General features: G+C 40.8%; 1 protein-coding gene across 1 annotated transcript; it reads right to left on the bottom strand.

The window, feature by feature from the left end:
• Window positions 1–2,159: 2,159 nt before the first annotated feature.
• On the bottom strand, window positions 2,160–3,479 carry id1 (inhibitor of DNA binding 1, HLH protein). Its single transcript, XM_006639514.3, has 2 exons — window positions 2,940–3,479; window positions 2,160–2,735 (listed from the first exon to the last, which is right to left on the bottom strand). Exons 1-2 carry the CDS (start codon window positions 3,306–3,308, stop codon window positions 2,700–2,702), a joined length of 405 nt encoding a protein of 134 aa, XP_006639577.1. The 5' UTR covers window positions 3,309–3,479; the 3' UTR covers window positions 2,160–2,699.
• Between the last annotated feature and the right edge of the window lie 11,972 nt (window positions 3,480–15,451).

Below are 15,451 nucleotides of genomic sequence, written 5' to 3'. Positions count from 1 at the left end.
ACAAACAGTAATCCGCGAGCCAGGCTGCAGATGGGCCGGGACTGCGGCCAAGAGACTGTGTGTGTCGCGCGGGAGGGAGACTCAATACAGAAGTAGAGATTTTTCTTGGAAAACGTATCATCTGCGTGATTCTTAATACGTATTCAATGGATTAAGTCTTAAATTACTTCCTTTTGGGACTGCGCACATAACGTAGAGGAGTAGTAGATTTTCAACAAAAATTTCATTTACGTCCCTTTTTCATACCTTTAAACTAACCTGTGAAAAGTGTAATTCAATTTGACTCGGGCGTTTTTTTCAGGGCAGTCTAGATGTAAATGTTACTTGCTCGGGCTATTTTTTTAGTAGAAATTATAACGCTCCCTTTTATTAGCGATTAAAACGGCTGCTCAAGGGAGCTAACATTCTGACAGAGAATGATCACAACTGAATTATCTTTAATTCATATTGTTTCTGTTATAAGATGGTTTCCTGTTCTGCTCTTATGCATCACGTTGGTCGATTCCTTTGGAACATGTTACAGTGGTGTGAAAAAGTGTTTGCCCCCTTCCTGATTTCTTTTTTTTTTGCATGTTTGTCACACTGAAATGTTTCAGATCATCAAACAAATTGAAATATTAGACAAAGATAAAAGGTTTTTATTATTAAGGGGGGGGGATCCAAACCTACATGGCCCAGTGTGAAAAAGTGATTGCCCCCCCTGTTAAAATATAAATCAACTGTGGTTTATCACATCTTTGGAAAGCTGAGTTCAATTTCTCTAGCCACACCCAGGCCTGATTACTGCCACACCTGTTCTCAATCAAGAAAACACTTAAATAGGACCTATCTGAAGTAGTGAAGTAGACCGAAAGATCCTCAAAAGATAGACATGCCACGATCCAAAGAAATTCAGGAACAAATGAGAAACAGAGTAATTGAGATTTATCAGTCTGGAAAAGGTTATAAAGCCATTTCTAAAGCTTTGGGACCAGCGAACCACTGTGAGAGCCATTATCCACAAATGGCGAAAACATGGAACAGTGGTGAACCTTCCCAGGAGTGGCCGGCCGACCAAAATTACCCCAAGAGCACAGCGACGACTCATCCAAGAGCTCAGAAAAAACCCCACAACAACATCCAAAGAACTGCAGGCTTCACTTGCCTCAGTTAAGGTCAGTGTTCATGACTCTACCATAAGAAAGAGACTGGGCAAAAATGGCCTGCATGGCAGAGTTCCAAGACAAAAACCACTGCTGAGCAAAAAGAACAAAGGCTCATCTCAGTTTTGCCAGAACACATCTTGATGATCCCCAAGACTTTGGGGGAAAATACTCTGTGGACTGACAAGACACAAGTTGAACTTTTTGGAAGGTGTGTGTCCCATTACTTCTGGCGTAAAAGTAACGCAGCATTTCAGAAAAGGAACATCAAACCAACAATAAAATGAGGTGGTAGTGTGATGGTCTGGGGCGGTTTTGCCGCTTCAGGACCTGGAAGACACAGGGCCATGTAGGTTTGGATTTTTTTTCCCCTTAATAAAAACCTTCATTTAAAAACTGCATTTTGTGTTTACATGTGTTACTTTGTCTAATATTTCAATTTGTTTGATCTGAAACATTTCATTTCAGTGTGACTAACATGCAAAAAAAAAAACAGGAAGGGGGCAAACACTTTTTCACACCACTGTATGTTCAACACTATACCTTTGACCCAAATTTAAAAAGGAAATACAATTTGTGGGTAGTGCTATAAATAGCAAAAGAGCTTTGGATCGATGCCAAAGTACGACGGAGGTTAATTTGATTACTATAGATAGCTTGAGTAACTCTCGTGTACTTTTAAATGGTTCGTCTGCAAATGAAATCACTGTCATTATTTCTCAAGTAAACTGTTTATGAAAAAGCTCGTTCTCTTAAATTTAACAGCCTCGGACAAAAAAGCCTGTCGTAGGATAAGGTGGTTCTTGCATTTCCCTATTTTTTAAATAGTTTAAATGTAACCTTCACGTCTTCAGCGTGAACTGCATGTCATGGATGTATGATGCTTTAATTGTATAGACTATTCTTGCTGGCTGTAATTGGGCCACATTTAACTTGACACGATAAAGTGAACTGCTATAATTACTGTAAGTTGTATTTCCTCACACTCCACCGTACTCAAAAAAACACAAGTAAGGCGACTTTCAAAATACTTTGTCGTTTTAATAAAACACCATTTAGGTACATTGTAAAAAAACAATATAAACGTTCACATCGTATAGCATTGTAATATACAATACAATAATAGCTCAGCAATCTGAGAAGTTGTCATTTTTTACAAAATATATCCCCTACGTGTACATTTGAAAATAGAGAAAAAACAGGCAAAAAAAATAATAGATCTCTCGTAAAATTTTCAAATCGGAAGCACCAAACAAGAGTAGTCGTTGTGATGCAAAAGGTGGAACCGACACCAGCGCGGTCTGAGCGCCTTCAGCTCGATCTGGTCCCATAACGCCCGCTGCAGGAGGACAGCTCTACCACCGGGTGCCGAATCGCGGGACAGCCCTCTTCGTGTCGTTTATACAGTCTTTTCTACTGCGGGAGCTTCACTATTCCCTACTTGGTCAAGGTTAACGAAGTGATGAATCGTCACTCATGTAGGCACCTTGTTTGTTCTCGTCGTTTTATCTGCTGGCTCCGTTGTGCCGAAGACGGGTTTTGACAGCTGCAGGAGGATCAGCGACACAGGATCCGGTCGTCCGAGCATCCATTCTGAAAAGGACGAGAAAATGCAGACGTTAGGTCTCAAGCACACACAAAAACATTTCACGTTACCGAACCCTGATCACAACCATCTCCCTTTGCTCTCAAGAGACGAGCTACGACATGACAGGCTAATTAACCCGATTAATATTTAAAAAAAATAAATCACTCGCTCGATATTTGCATGCATTTCAAGATGAGGGTGACATTTACCTCTACGGTGATGCTTGCAATCTCCGCGTTTAGGGTTGTCAGAGGGGACCGGGTGAGGGACGAGCCATTTGCCGCCTGCTGACGGTTTAAACCCGGGGAGTCGAGCTCCAGCTGCAGGTCCCAGATATAGTCAATGACGTGCTGCAGGATCTCCATCTTGCTGGCCTTCTTGTTGGGCGGCAGCGTAGGAACGAGCTCCTTCAGTTTGCTGTAGCAGCTGTTCATGTCGTAGAGGAAGACGTTCATCTGGTCGTCCAGCAGCGGGATCTTGCATTTGGAGATGGCCAAGCTCTGCTCGGACAGGCACCGCACCACATCCTCGCTGCCGGCCTTGTTCTTCAGTGCGCAGGTAGATCCGACAACTTTCATCTTGGTTGTCTTTTTTTGCCGTTCAAGCAAGGTAATGTTTTCCAGTTGGAAGATCTGCGAGGTACAGAGAAAGCTGAAAACTGCTCGACGGTTCACTGAAAGGCTTGAGGTTCAAAGAGTTGCGTCTTGGCTTGTTATGCCTCTTTTGGTCAATGACAGCTTGTAACGCGAGTGTCGCCCGGCGTCTGGTATTTATTGTACTTCGGGCTGTTGTGGGCGGGGCGCCTCCTCTGTTGTACTCGAGGTGGAAAGCCAATGGGAAGCCGATCGTCGCCGGAGAGGGTGGGTCCTCCTTCTCGGACCTGGCCAATCCGAGCCTGGGCTTGGTTATCAAAATTTACAATCTGTTAGGGGATGGTGTTACAAATGGAAACAAATGTGTTTTTTTATGGGTGATATGTGGGAACCCAGCTGTCCGTCCCTCTGGGACTCTGCAGGTGTAGAGATTGCCTCGAGACATGGGTGGGGGGGCATAATCAGAAGAATGTTGCAATTACTTTAGGATAAATAGGCTTATAATTGTACGCTGTAACCGCACTTGGCAGAAAAGGGCATATTTCTCTATCAGAGCAAATACATAGAAATAATACAGTAAATATGAGAACGAGTTCGGTCCCGCAGGGTTTATATACGTTGGTATAATATTAAAAATCCCTGGCCTGAAAACAAAACGCAATCCATTCAACTTAAGTCACGTATAATTATGTAGTTTATTTTGCTGTAAAGCTGTCTGCATTTGTATAAATAGCCTACCTGAAGATTTCATCAAATAAAGCATTTTCTAGGGCCAGTTTATTCACGCTCTGGAGCGACTGAGTTTATATTTTCTGTGGTTTGGAAAAGCTGTCAATCAGTCAATGATTTTTAAATACATCTGTCATGTTTTGGACTTATTATGGTTGTCATAATGAGCTGTAATGTGGGAAATACTATAGTAAAGTGACTAATATTTATTTTCCAAATGCAAAATTCAAGCTTGACGGACATATGGATAGACCGATGAAGAAGCATTAAGACTCCAGAAACAGTATACAGGCTTTTAATATAATACTGTAGAAATGATACAATTCTATTAAAGCACTCTTATATGCTATGTGTTGCACGCACATTCCCATACAGCATCGTTTAACATATTAAAGAGCTCTTTATACTTACAAATCGCATATTTCTACACTCAGCCCCCTCTTTTTTCCCCTTATTAAAAAAGGTTCCCTATGAATAGGTTTACAGATTCTTTCACATGTTCCCACTGTGTGTTTAGCGTTGTGTGCATTGAAATTGCATTGCTCTGCTCTGAATCTTCCCCAGATTGTCCAAACAAGCCGGAGCAGACTGGCAGGCGCCAGCCCCGTGACGTCACCCATTCATACAATCCCTGACGCCTGTCAGCCTGGCGCCGCGCGGGCGGTCTCCATGGAGACCACAAACAACAGGCTCACACTCCCCCATTCACCTGCGCGGCACAAACCCTGAGAACAAACTGGCTGCAGAGATCGTCATTCATTTATCACCTAAAACCGCTCTCCGAAGAGATTACCGCCCCGCACACCTGCAAACTGCCATTGTCGCCGGCTTCCTCGATCCTCAAAAGAGAAAGCGAGAGAGAGAGAGACCAAGGGCTTTGAATTGCAATGATAGCTTTTGGATGCCACCAGATCTGAGTTTTTTTCCGCATAGCAAATTCCTGAAAGATGATTGTAGCTCGATCCGCGACCATTCCGTTACATGGAATCGAGAGTTTGAAAAGCTGTAGTTTCAAATGAGTTATTGTGTAAACCGCCCGTAGAATATCTAATCTATATGTAATATTTATATTTTTATATTAGCATATGAATAAACAGACTATATCAATTTGAAATTATTTTATTAATCTACGTTGTGATTGTTTGTTAATTTTAATTTTTTTAAAAAAGAATGAAAATAACGTTACAAATATTACCATTACCGTTTATTTGTACGTTTGTTTTTAGTAAACCTTGTGAAAATGAAATATCGTTTTCATAGGCACTGAAGTTACTCTACCCCTATGACCACCATATATTTTCATATTTTCGCATTTCTGCACAAAATGCTGAAAATTTTTCAAGATCAGAACCTGGGATGTCTTTCACAGCTTACAGTTTGGAAAGAAATAGGTTAGTTTACTGCTAAAGAATCAGAAGAAGTAAATCAGAATTTAAAACAGCTTAGTCATCTTACTAGTTATGTGTCTCAGATTGTGTTGTATTCAAGTATTGAAAATCTCAGCCACAGTGCAGTTGTTGCAAATCCCTAAAAATTCAATTAAGTAAACTTGTCTAGCAAAAAAAAAGGAAAACGCATGCATTTAAAGGAAAGCATGCATTTATCTGCAAGTTTTCAAAAGACAAAGCAAAAGTAACTGAGAAAAATGATCAGTGCTGCTGGGATTTTGAGCCAATGTTTTATAGAGTATATACTGCTAGAAAATGAAGTGTTGTTATGGTGGCTATGTTAATTCTTTAACCAGGACTCTTGCAGTGCTGTAAGCGAAACATGCCCTGATTTTCTCTTGCTTTTTTTATGGCAAAGTGACACCTCTCTCCTAGCAGAGTTTAACATCCTGTTGTCCTGCTTGTCCGTTGTCTCAGGTCATGGCTGAGAGAGCTGGGGGCACAGCGAGAACAATAGGCGAGCCGAGTAAGGTTTGTGGGAGAAATCTAGGCTGGTGCCACAGTGTCTGGAGCGCCTCTTTGCTCTCTCATCCAGCTTTTGTTCAGCTGCAAAAGCTATCAGCACTTCCTACTGACACCGACAATAACTCCACACAGCTGGGCCCTTTTAATCTTGTTTACAGCACATCAAGGCAGGGAGAGGGAAAAAAAAGTGAAACATATTAGCTCCTGATTTTAACTGACAGAGAAGAGCTGCCCCCCCACTGGTCAGCTGCGGCACAATGGTTAATTAGAAAAGGTTAGATTATTCGTGGTGGGTTTTAAATGAGCAATTAACTGATGTGTAAAAAAACAAGTTCCGTGGCTTCTCTTTACCCCTCTCCCCCTTACTCGCTAATCTTCCCATTATTTTATGTATTTTGCATTAATAATGAATTGAAATAATGAGCCAAACATTGCTTGGCTCATTTGGTGTGAATCCAGAAGTGGAATACCAGCAGTCGCTAACTCCACCCTTGAAGGCAGGCTTCCATTTTCCAAGATTTCTCTGCATCTTTTCCTTTCAATGTTTTCCATTTTTCGCAGAGGAAATGTATGGGCCATCCACGCCCTCTTTATCTTTTATTGTTTTTTCTGACGGGCAAAATCCAAGAAAAGAAAGCTTGGAGGAAGAAAATCTAGGTGTCAAGTTAATATTAAGGAAAAAAGACGCAGCCACTATGATTATTGCAAAGGAACAGGTAAGGGGTTTATTCCACGCTGAAAAGAAAGGAAACCCAACGTTTGGGCCGTGGAGCTTTCTGCAGCCTACGCATGCTGAAGCAGTACCTACTTGCACTATTATTATGTCTGCTAATACAGAAAGGTACTTCTGTGAAAAAATATCTTAATGTACAGAATGGTTTTAAAGACTCAAGTGATACAATAAGAAAATAAGACACAAAGTAGACTAGGCCACTTGTTTAAGGGCTTCAGTAGAGCAATATTGTAATTTATTATTTCAACATCACATACTTCTTCCTTGCATTTATGTAGAGCTTTTCATCCCAAAGGATCCCAAAGCACCCTAAAGCACTGAGACACAACAACCTCTTACATGATATGCGGCAGCCAGCAGTTCAGGAGGAGTAGAGAGAGGTTACTTCACCAATTGAATGAAGGAAAGATTGCCCATTAGGCCTGGCTGCGGCCGCCCAGATTGAAATTGAACTGGGACACCTGGGCAAACAGTAACATGGGATCTTTAGAGAGAACAGAGGAAAAAGTTACAAATTAAAAGAGGACATTCACTCAGTTCACCCTGTTCGGCTGATAGTAGCTAATTGATTCATGGATCTCAGCCCAGCCGTGACCAAGTAATCAGCACTGTGATTTAATGTCAGGATGTCATCTGAATGACAGAACTTCCTTTCGCTCAGTGTCCCTCGTCACTATACTAGGGCTTTGGTTTGGAAATTCTGGTCCCCAGGAAAACATTGCTGCTCTACGAGTCCTAGCTCAGTAACGACCAGGCTCAGCCTTGCTTAGCTTCTGGGATCTGATAAGATCAGCCTGCAAGACAGTACAGCGTCTGTCCCATCTCTAACAGGAATGGAGTCTTGTGAAAGTGATTCAAGCACAGAGTGATTTTTCAACTGCTCAGACAAGGCTAGGAGCTAGTGAATGTGGTGCAACTGAAACTGTGAATTCTTCAATTGTAGTCAAGCAGAATTGGATTTTAAGAGGGAAAACCCACCCTTGTACCAGTACAGTAATTGCAAACTCAGCCTGCTACTACCCAAATGAAGTGTTAAATCCCCCTGAAGCAGCCCCATCAGGCTATCCTATGGTAGCTCACTATGAGCACTAGAGAGGTTTGGAAAGCACAAGCATAGTGCAACATTTAGGGCTGTTTGTGTCCAGCATTGGGTTTCTGTTCATCTTCAAAAGTGAACACTAAGAAAACCTGTTCTGGCGTCAATATTGAAGAATGTGGTTTTGGTTTTGTATAGAAAACACGAACTCGGTAAATTGGAATTTCCCACCTCTTTACCTTTTTTTATAGTCGAAAGCATAATTCTTTTATCTATTTTTTCTTAATTACACTGAGCTGTGTATGATTATATTTACATAGTGGTAAAACTCAGCGCCCTAAAAATTCTACAGCCAACAAGTAAAAAAATTCATTTGCAACTTTTAAAGCTTTTCTTGGATGTGCAGAATATTTGTTTTATATGGTAGATGTACCTAGGCTGTAATTTATCCACTACGAAGGCAGCAGTCAAGCAAATTAAGTGTGCAGTATATGTATATATGCATATGTATACAAAGATATGAATGTGTACATGCAAGTGTGTGCTTGTGGGAGTGGGTCTGTATATAAGGACATTCCACACATCCTCATCAGCTGTGGGATGTGTCAGTGTTTCAAAATATTTCATTCCTGTTTAACTGATAATGATCACCTGTACGCAGGTGTGCAAAGCTTAGCAACAGCACAGGTGGGGGACCTCTGTATTCGTGGGAACTTGGCACCATATAAAGCACTAACACATATTTATCAGGTATCCTTGACACTTACTTTATGAAATCAGGTGAATATGAACAGGCTTTATTGTTTTACAGTGACTTATTCACTATTATATGATCCCTACCTCTCCCTGTTTCCCACGCTCAGGTTTGCTTGATTCCAGGAAAGCCTTATTGCCCTGCACAAGCTAAGTCAAAGATGGACATCCCAACCTTTTCTGACCTTTCATACATGTGTATAAACAATGGAGAAATCATGTATTTTCACAGTGATAAAATCAAAAGTGCCCCCACCCCCTTTTTACACTGTAAAATACTCTTAGATGAAACAAAGTCGATCAGGGAAAGCAATGACAGAATAGACTGTAATGTTAAGAAACCTGTGGCTTAAATACTCCCTCTTAAAGTACACCATGCCCCGTGCTTCATAATGCTCAGCTTCTCTTCCGAGATTCAGAGGTGCATGTTTCTGATCTCTGTGATCTTGTCTTCAGTTCCACCAACATGAGCGTGCAATCTGTGCTCCCATTTGCAGCATCAGAACCCTGAAAACAATGCAGCCTTCAAAGCGGGAATACTTCTTGGACCACAGGGAAGCATTGTCACACGAGTTAGGTGGTGCATTGGCTCAGCTGCCTGTTATGGATACCGACTATTGACCTCTGTGTTGAATTCATTGTAGCGGTCAGTAAGGTCAGGGTCAGGGGATTGTGACAGCCGAGAAAAGGATCCTAAATACCATTTATTGTGAGGCTCTATGTGCTCCTCAGTATACAAAGAAACAAGGCTACTTTTCACAAGCAAAACCCAATTGGGTACTTTCTCTGCTTTGCAGATGTGCCTGGCTTGGCTGTACCTGGCTCTAAGTGGTATTTGCTAAATTCTAGGGCATTTTGCCACTCTAAAAATTGTGGGCTGCAGGACCAAGCAAAATAATTTTAAGCTTGGTAAATACTCTTACCCTATAATCTCAGTGAATGTGCTGTGCAGTGGTACCATTTAGAACAGAGACAGCTTTGGAGAGACTATTTGAGATCCTTCCAATTTTAGGTTTGGTGGCAGTCAGTAAATACCAGGGGTTTCAACAACCTTAAAAAATGCAATGAATATCGATAACTCCAGGCTAATCAAACCATTTTGCTCACCCAGTTATTGGCCCATAAACCTACTCAGTATGTCTTTTGAAATGTCCAATTCAATATGAGCCAACAATATTGCCTGGTAGTTTACTGTACAGTACTGTAAGCCCTTTGTGCAAAGAAGTTATTACCATACTCGTGACTATGCCTTCTGAGACAGTTTTAAAGTTATTATCTGAGATCCTACCAACTTTAGGTTTGGTGACAGTGAGTTAATATCATGGGTATCAACAGTGTTGAAAAAAAATATAATTGTGGTTTAGGGGTTGAAGATCTGGACTCTGATCAGTTCTGGGTTCAAATCCTCATTGAGGAATAGTTATTGTGTGAGCAAGGAGCATAATTCAGATAAGTGATATCTTAATTAATTCCTTCTTGTCTGTTCCATGATATGCCCACAACAGGTGAGCACATATCAGCCAAGCAACATTTCTGAATTGTAACCAGTAGCACTTTTATGACTTATTATATATACTGCCATGGATTTAAACCCACAATAAGTGACGTTGCATTCACTTAATTTTAAAATGGTGAAAGAATGATAAAGATGTTTAAAAAGCATAAAGGTCAATAATGAATTCAACCCTGCTGATATCTGGGAATTATTTCTCTTCAGTGCTGGTGTGCTGTGTAAGAACTAATTGCATAAAATATGATAAGGGGGGATAAAGGCACTGATTTGTTCTCCTGGCTGTCATTATGAGTTGCATTGGAATGAGCAGCTCTGTTATAGGCAGTAATGGGCATCTCTCAAGGGAGGCCTCCGGTTTGTTGACACACACTCCTGTTTAGTGATGTGTCATGAAATTAGCAGGACAATCTAATTTCATTTATGAACTACTTTAGATCCAGGCACACATGCAGATGGCCCAACATGCTATAGGAATAACGGAAAACCTATTTCCAGTTCTTGAGAATGAGTATTTTGAATGCTATATGATGCATATGATAAATTGGCACAGAAAGCATATGGTGGCCTATTAATAGTCTTTGGAGGTTCCCATCTGTGTTCTCAATCCAGCTGTGTCCAAGATTAACCAAAAGGAAAAATGAAGGTGATATTGGAACAGAAACATGTGCAAACATTCCAAAGGAAAAAAAGCAATTGTCTGTAATGTACGGTAGATGCAAATATGTCCAAAGAGGTACAATTCCTTTAACAACATGCGATAATAATGCCCTGATTTGTGGGTCTCTCCCCCAGTTTGAGCTGAACTTGTGGCCGCCCTCTCTTTCACACTGAGGGGGAGACACTGGGTGGGCACTTGGAGCAGCTTGTCTGCTCATTCAGAGCCTGAGCACAGGGCTCTCTGTGAGCCTGGTTCCCACACACACTATCAAAGCACTTAATAGCTTCTAATTAGCTCGCCATCTGCTAGTGACAGTGTACCAATGGCACGCAAAGATCTATTGAGAGCATGGACATTGTGCAGTGGAATACTTTCCACTCCAATAGCAATTGCTTGGAGAAGCTGGCAATGGAGGCTATACACGGTCAGGGGCTTTGTGGCACAAAGGGAGACACTGTTATAGCTTGTAGCAAATCTAATAATGCCAGAGTCCCTTTCCTGCACTAGGCCTGCCAGTCTGCCTATTGGCTGTGAGTCTTCCTCCAGCTACAGATGTAGGAGTTAACTCATCTCGCAGCTCATCAGATCAGTAAAAAGACCCTCTTCCCATAAGCTGTTTTCAGCAATGCTAAGGTAATAAATGCAATCAATCCCTCTATTGAGCATTCAACGCTTGGCAAAAATAGTCATTAGACAGGTTGTGGGAGCCCCCACTTGAACCAGTGTGAGCTGGGTGGCAAAGTTTAGCAGTTTAGACACTTAAGCAGAGTTAAGAGTGCGGAACAGCTGTAGCAAGTTCCGTAGGGCTCTTCAAAGCAGGTATCAATGAATGAACAAGGTGTTGGTCAGGGTCATCCCTTAGCAAAGCACAGTGGCACCATAGCATTGAAGTGTTCAAATCGCGAGGCTAACCACCATTATTCAAAGCTGCTGAAAATGCAAATTTCTCTTCCCATTTGACAGAGAGAAAGAAAAAAAATTCCTTTGCTCAAAATCTCCTTTTCTTCCGAGGCTCCATTCTTCCATGAATGCCCTTTTGAAATTAAAGCATCCCTTTCATCATTTTCAAAATCAATAGCAAAAGAGATTTTTTTAAGATATAGATTTAAGAATGGTTTAACCAAGATATGATGAACTCAATGTGAAAAACAATGTTTAAAAAACATGGAAGAGGTCCATTTTAATTGCTTTTATGAAAAAAGACAAAACACTCCCATTAAAAATGACAGATGTGTTGCATTGTTTCCCAACACGATCATTATATCTCTTCCCCTTCATAAACATCCTTCTATTTCCTATTTTAAAACATCCAAATAAAACTGCTTGGATGCTGTAGAAAAAATAATGGTGACAATCTGGCTTCTGCTAAAAAAAAGCATTTCCAGTCTCTGTGAGCCTCTTTTAATGAATGTTATGGTGGCGGCTCAGATTAAGTGGACAAAAAAGCATTTTGCAACTCGTTTCTTCTTTTGCTCCTTTAGAAAACCTTGCTGAAAAAGGGTCTTTAGAAAAGACCAGCTGTTCACAGCTGGCCAACAGCAAGACGTCTTTGGCCAGGCAACGATTTATAGCTTCTCGGCAGCTGTCACCCCAACGGAAAAACAAGTGAAAATAAAGCTTGGCAAATGGTCTGAAGGGCTAGCACAGGAGCAAACAGGACAGCACCAAATCCCTATAGGAAGAAGAGGTTCCTAACATTTTAAATGCTGGGGAATATTTCCTCAATGATTAGATTCAACCTCAGTTTACTCCAATGGGAAATAAGGCATTGCTTCAGTACACAATCATTGGAGATCATCATTGTGGAAACAGAGGCTAGCAGTCAGCGCATGTTTAATGCGGGAAAGCAAATATATTGAAACTTATATCCCGAGATACACAATGTCCATGTCAGCCTTTTCCTGTGCAACATTCACAACGATTGCAGATTTCAATTCATGGCAAAAACAGTATGTTCGTTGCGTTATATCCATAGGTGACTTATCGGAATGTGCTATTATGGCCTCTCAAAGAGATGTTGCAATTCCAGGGAAGCAGCTATCCATTGATTAATGGTAAGAAGGACAAAGAAGTCAACAGGAGCAACATTATTGTGAAGTGATGTTATGCAGGAACCCTCAGGCACTATTTCCCATTGGTAAGCAAGAGAGTCAGGCTGGGAAGCAGCTGTGCACATCTGAACTCAAGCACAAGGTTCTAACCGGTCCCAGCTCAGATCATATTGATGTTCAACTGCAATGAAGCTTTCTCTGTATGAAGGACATATCAATATCACCCCTGTAAACCTATCCAGGTATAAGTTGGATAGATTGGAGAGAGACACAGTATAGTTCTATATATGTAATAAATCCCACAGAATTTTTGTAAGACTATCTGTTAGTGGCCATTTCCCAGATGCCCATTCACATCCTATTTTTGTTTCTTGTACATTTCAAGGAGTGGTTACAAAGCTATTCTTCCATGAGAGGCCCTCGGGACATCACCGCATATTTAGCTTATATCATAAGAAATGGTCAAATGAATTATTGCAATGCATATTTGATTCATAGAAACCTACTTTCTATGAAGAAATACCCACCATAACGGTAAGGATTCCAGTAAAGTTGCCTTCAAAACTATGTATAATATATTGTATGTGGCTGATTTTGGAATACATTAAAACGCAAATATGCTTTTGCAAGCAGTTGTTTTTTTAACTTGCAAAATGTCATGATGACTCTGTTTCCCCTTGTCAGGCCAAGGTTATCGGACACTTCTGCTTGCTAACACTGATGTCATCTTGCCTTGCTGACTTTTTATTGATTATTCTTTCTTTCAAGGCTGTGCAATAACCTTGGCCAGTAACGTCATTGTAAAGGAGAATTGTTTCAGGTGTTGTAGAATAAATCATCGATGATATGATGTCTTAAAGGGCGGGGACAGGAATTAACCACAGGTAGTATGTGTTAGAGACCTGTTCAGCTCTGCAGTCCCACCCATAGATTAAACTTTAAATCCCTTCCTTCTCAGGCTTTACCTGTCCCTTTACAAAGGTCTTCAGACTATTGTTCAGCTCTCCCAAGAAATACTGACAAACTGAACAGGTGGATGGACCTCAGCCTTGATATGCACAGGAGACCCACCTTCTTACAATGAACACATAATCTCCTGCTTTAAAAAAGTAACCTTTCTGCACCTCTGTATTGAAATGGGCACAAGTGCATGCATTTGCACTTACAGTATATAGATTTGAACTCACAATCCATCTTCAACACTGACATCACATGCAGATATGTGACTTTTACTGTGATAACACTGCAGTTAAACTAGAAACATAGCTACAGGTAGAACTTTTCATTTAATCTTATGATTCACAATTACATACAGTGTACTCCAAAATGAAACTAAGCTTTTGTTAAATATATAATGATCAAGAGACCACGTGAAGTCTGTAGACATTTGTATGGCAATCAATATAGTATAGAAATACTTTCCGATTTATCTACATAGAACCAGAAAAGAGAGGCATATTGAAATCTGTTCTTTGCCTTAAGAATTTTTTATTTTCAATTAGAAATACTACAACATATTTTCTGATTCTTTTTGCGACTTTTGGTGTACTGCTAAAATGAAGACTAACTTATCTAGCTGCATGCTAGCTTTGCTACAAGCTCGAAAATCCCTGAATAACACTTTCCTCCCATATGGCAAGCCTTAAAAGGCAACCAGACCAAACGGGAATGCAAACATGTGAAGTGCAATTTACAGATTTTTGAATAAGGCTATTGGTCAGAAGATGCTGACTGTGAAAAGTTTTCTCCCACGCTGCCCCATACTGTATAAGGAAACTCCACCACTAACTCCATTGTAGCAATCTGCGTGTTTAACAAGAGGTCATAGATCAGCTTGCCTCCATGCATAAAAGAGTTCCTCGTCAGTAAAGGCTCTTGTCAGTCTGCACGGCTCATGAATTCTCCCTACTGAGGCGTTAATACAGCTCTCCCATTCAGCATAGCTTCCTGAGCTTTCAACACCTGCCTGAGCCGTGCTCCACCTTGTGTATAAGCCGCTACAATGATGAATGTACCTTACGCAGATAGGTGTATTATTTGAAAAGAGGCATGTGAATGGGCGCGGGGGAATATAGGAAGTTTTTGTGCATGTGTGTGTGTGTGCTGTTTTGCTTTTGTTTCCTTTTTCCATTATCTGAAAAAAGTGTAAAAAAATAAGCTCGCCAAAGAAACTGCCTTTGTTGTGCAGTGCAGGCCACCTGTTCACCTCAGTGGGAGCTTTATTGAGAGGTGACCACTGCACACAATGTCTGTAAAGCCCCACCCTGCACAGAAAGCCTGGGAAAAGAGAACAGGTGTTCAGTCCTAACCAGCAGGCTTGCATACAGGCAAGTGAGAGAGAGTATAGGGACATGGCTGGAACCTCGGGCGTCAATAGAAACTCAGATGATTATCAGGCACAGGCAGCAGACTGGTCCAGTTAGTTTATGTAGGGGAGCCACACTGTGGCTGCAAGACTGGAATTGCTCGTCCATTACAAAAGGCTGATTAGTGAATCCTTAAATGTGCAAATCACTAAAACAATCTGATGCTGTTTTATACATGTCTATACGACTATACTGTAATTTTAATGGAATTAAAATATATATGAAAAGGAGTTATTTGAGTTACTGGAATTACGGTTTTAAAGTTGTTTTAAAAGAAACATCACAGTAAGTCATTTTATCTTGCTCATTTCATCTTAGATAAATAGCTATAAAGTACAGCTGACTTGCACTTTGTTATTATTGTTTTTATAGGGAA

Source organism: Lepisosteus oculatus, chromosome 16 (assembly GCF_040954835.1).
Source record: "Lepisosteus oculatus isolate fLepOcu1 chromosome 16, fLepOcu1.hap2, whole genome shotgun sequence".
Taxonomy (NCBI): domain Eukaryota; kingdom Metazoa; phylum Chordata; class Actinopteri; order Semionotiformes; family Lepisosteidae; genus Lepisosteus; species Lepisosteus oculatus.
This window is presented reverse-complemented; position numbering and strand designations above follow the sequence as displayed.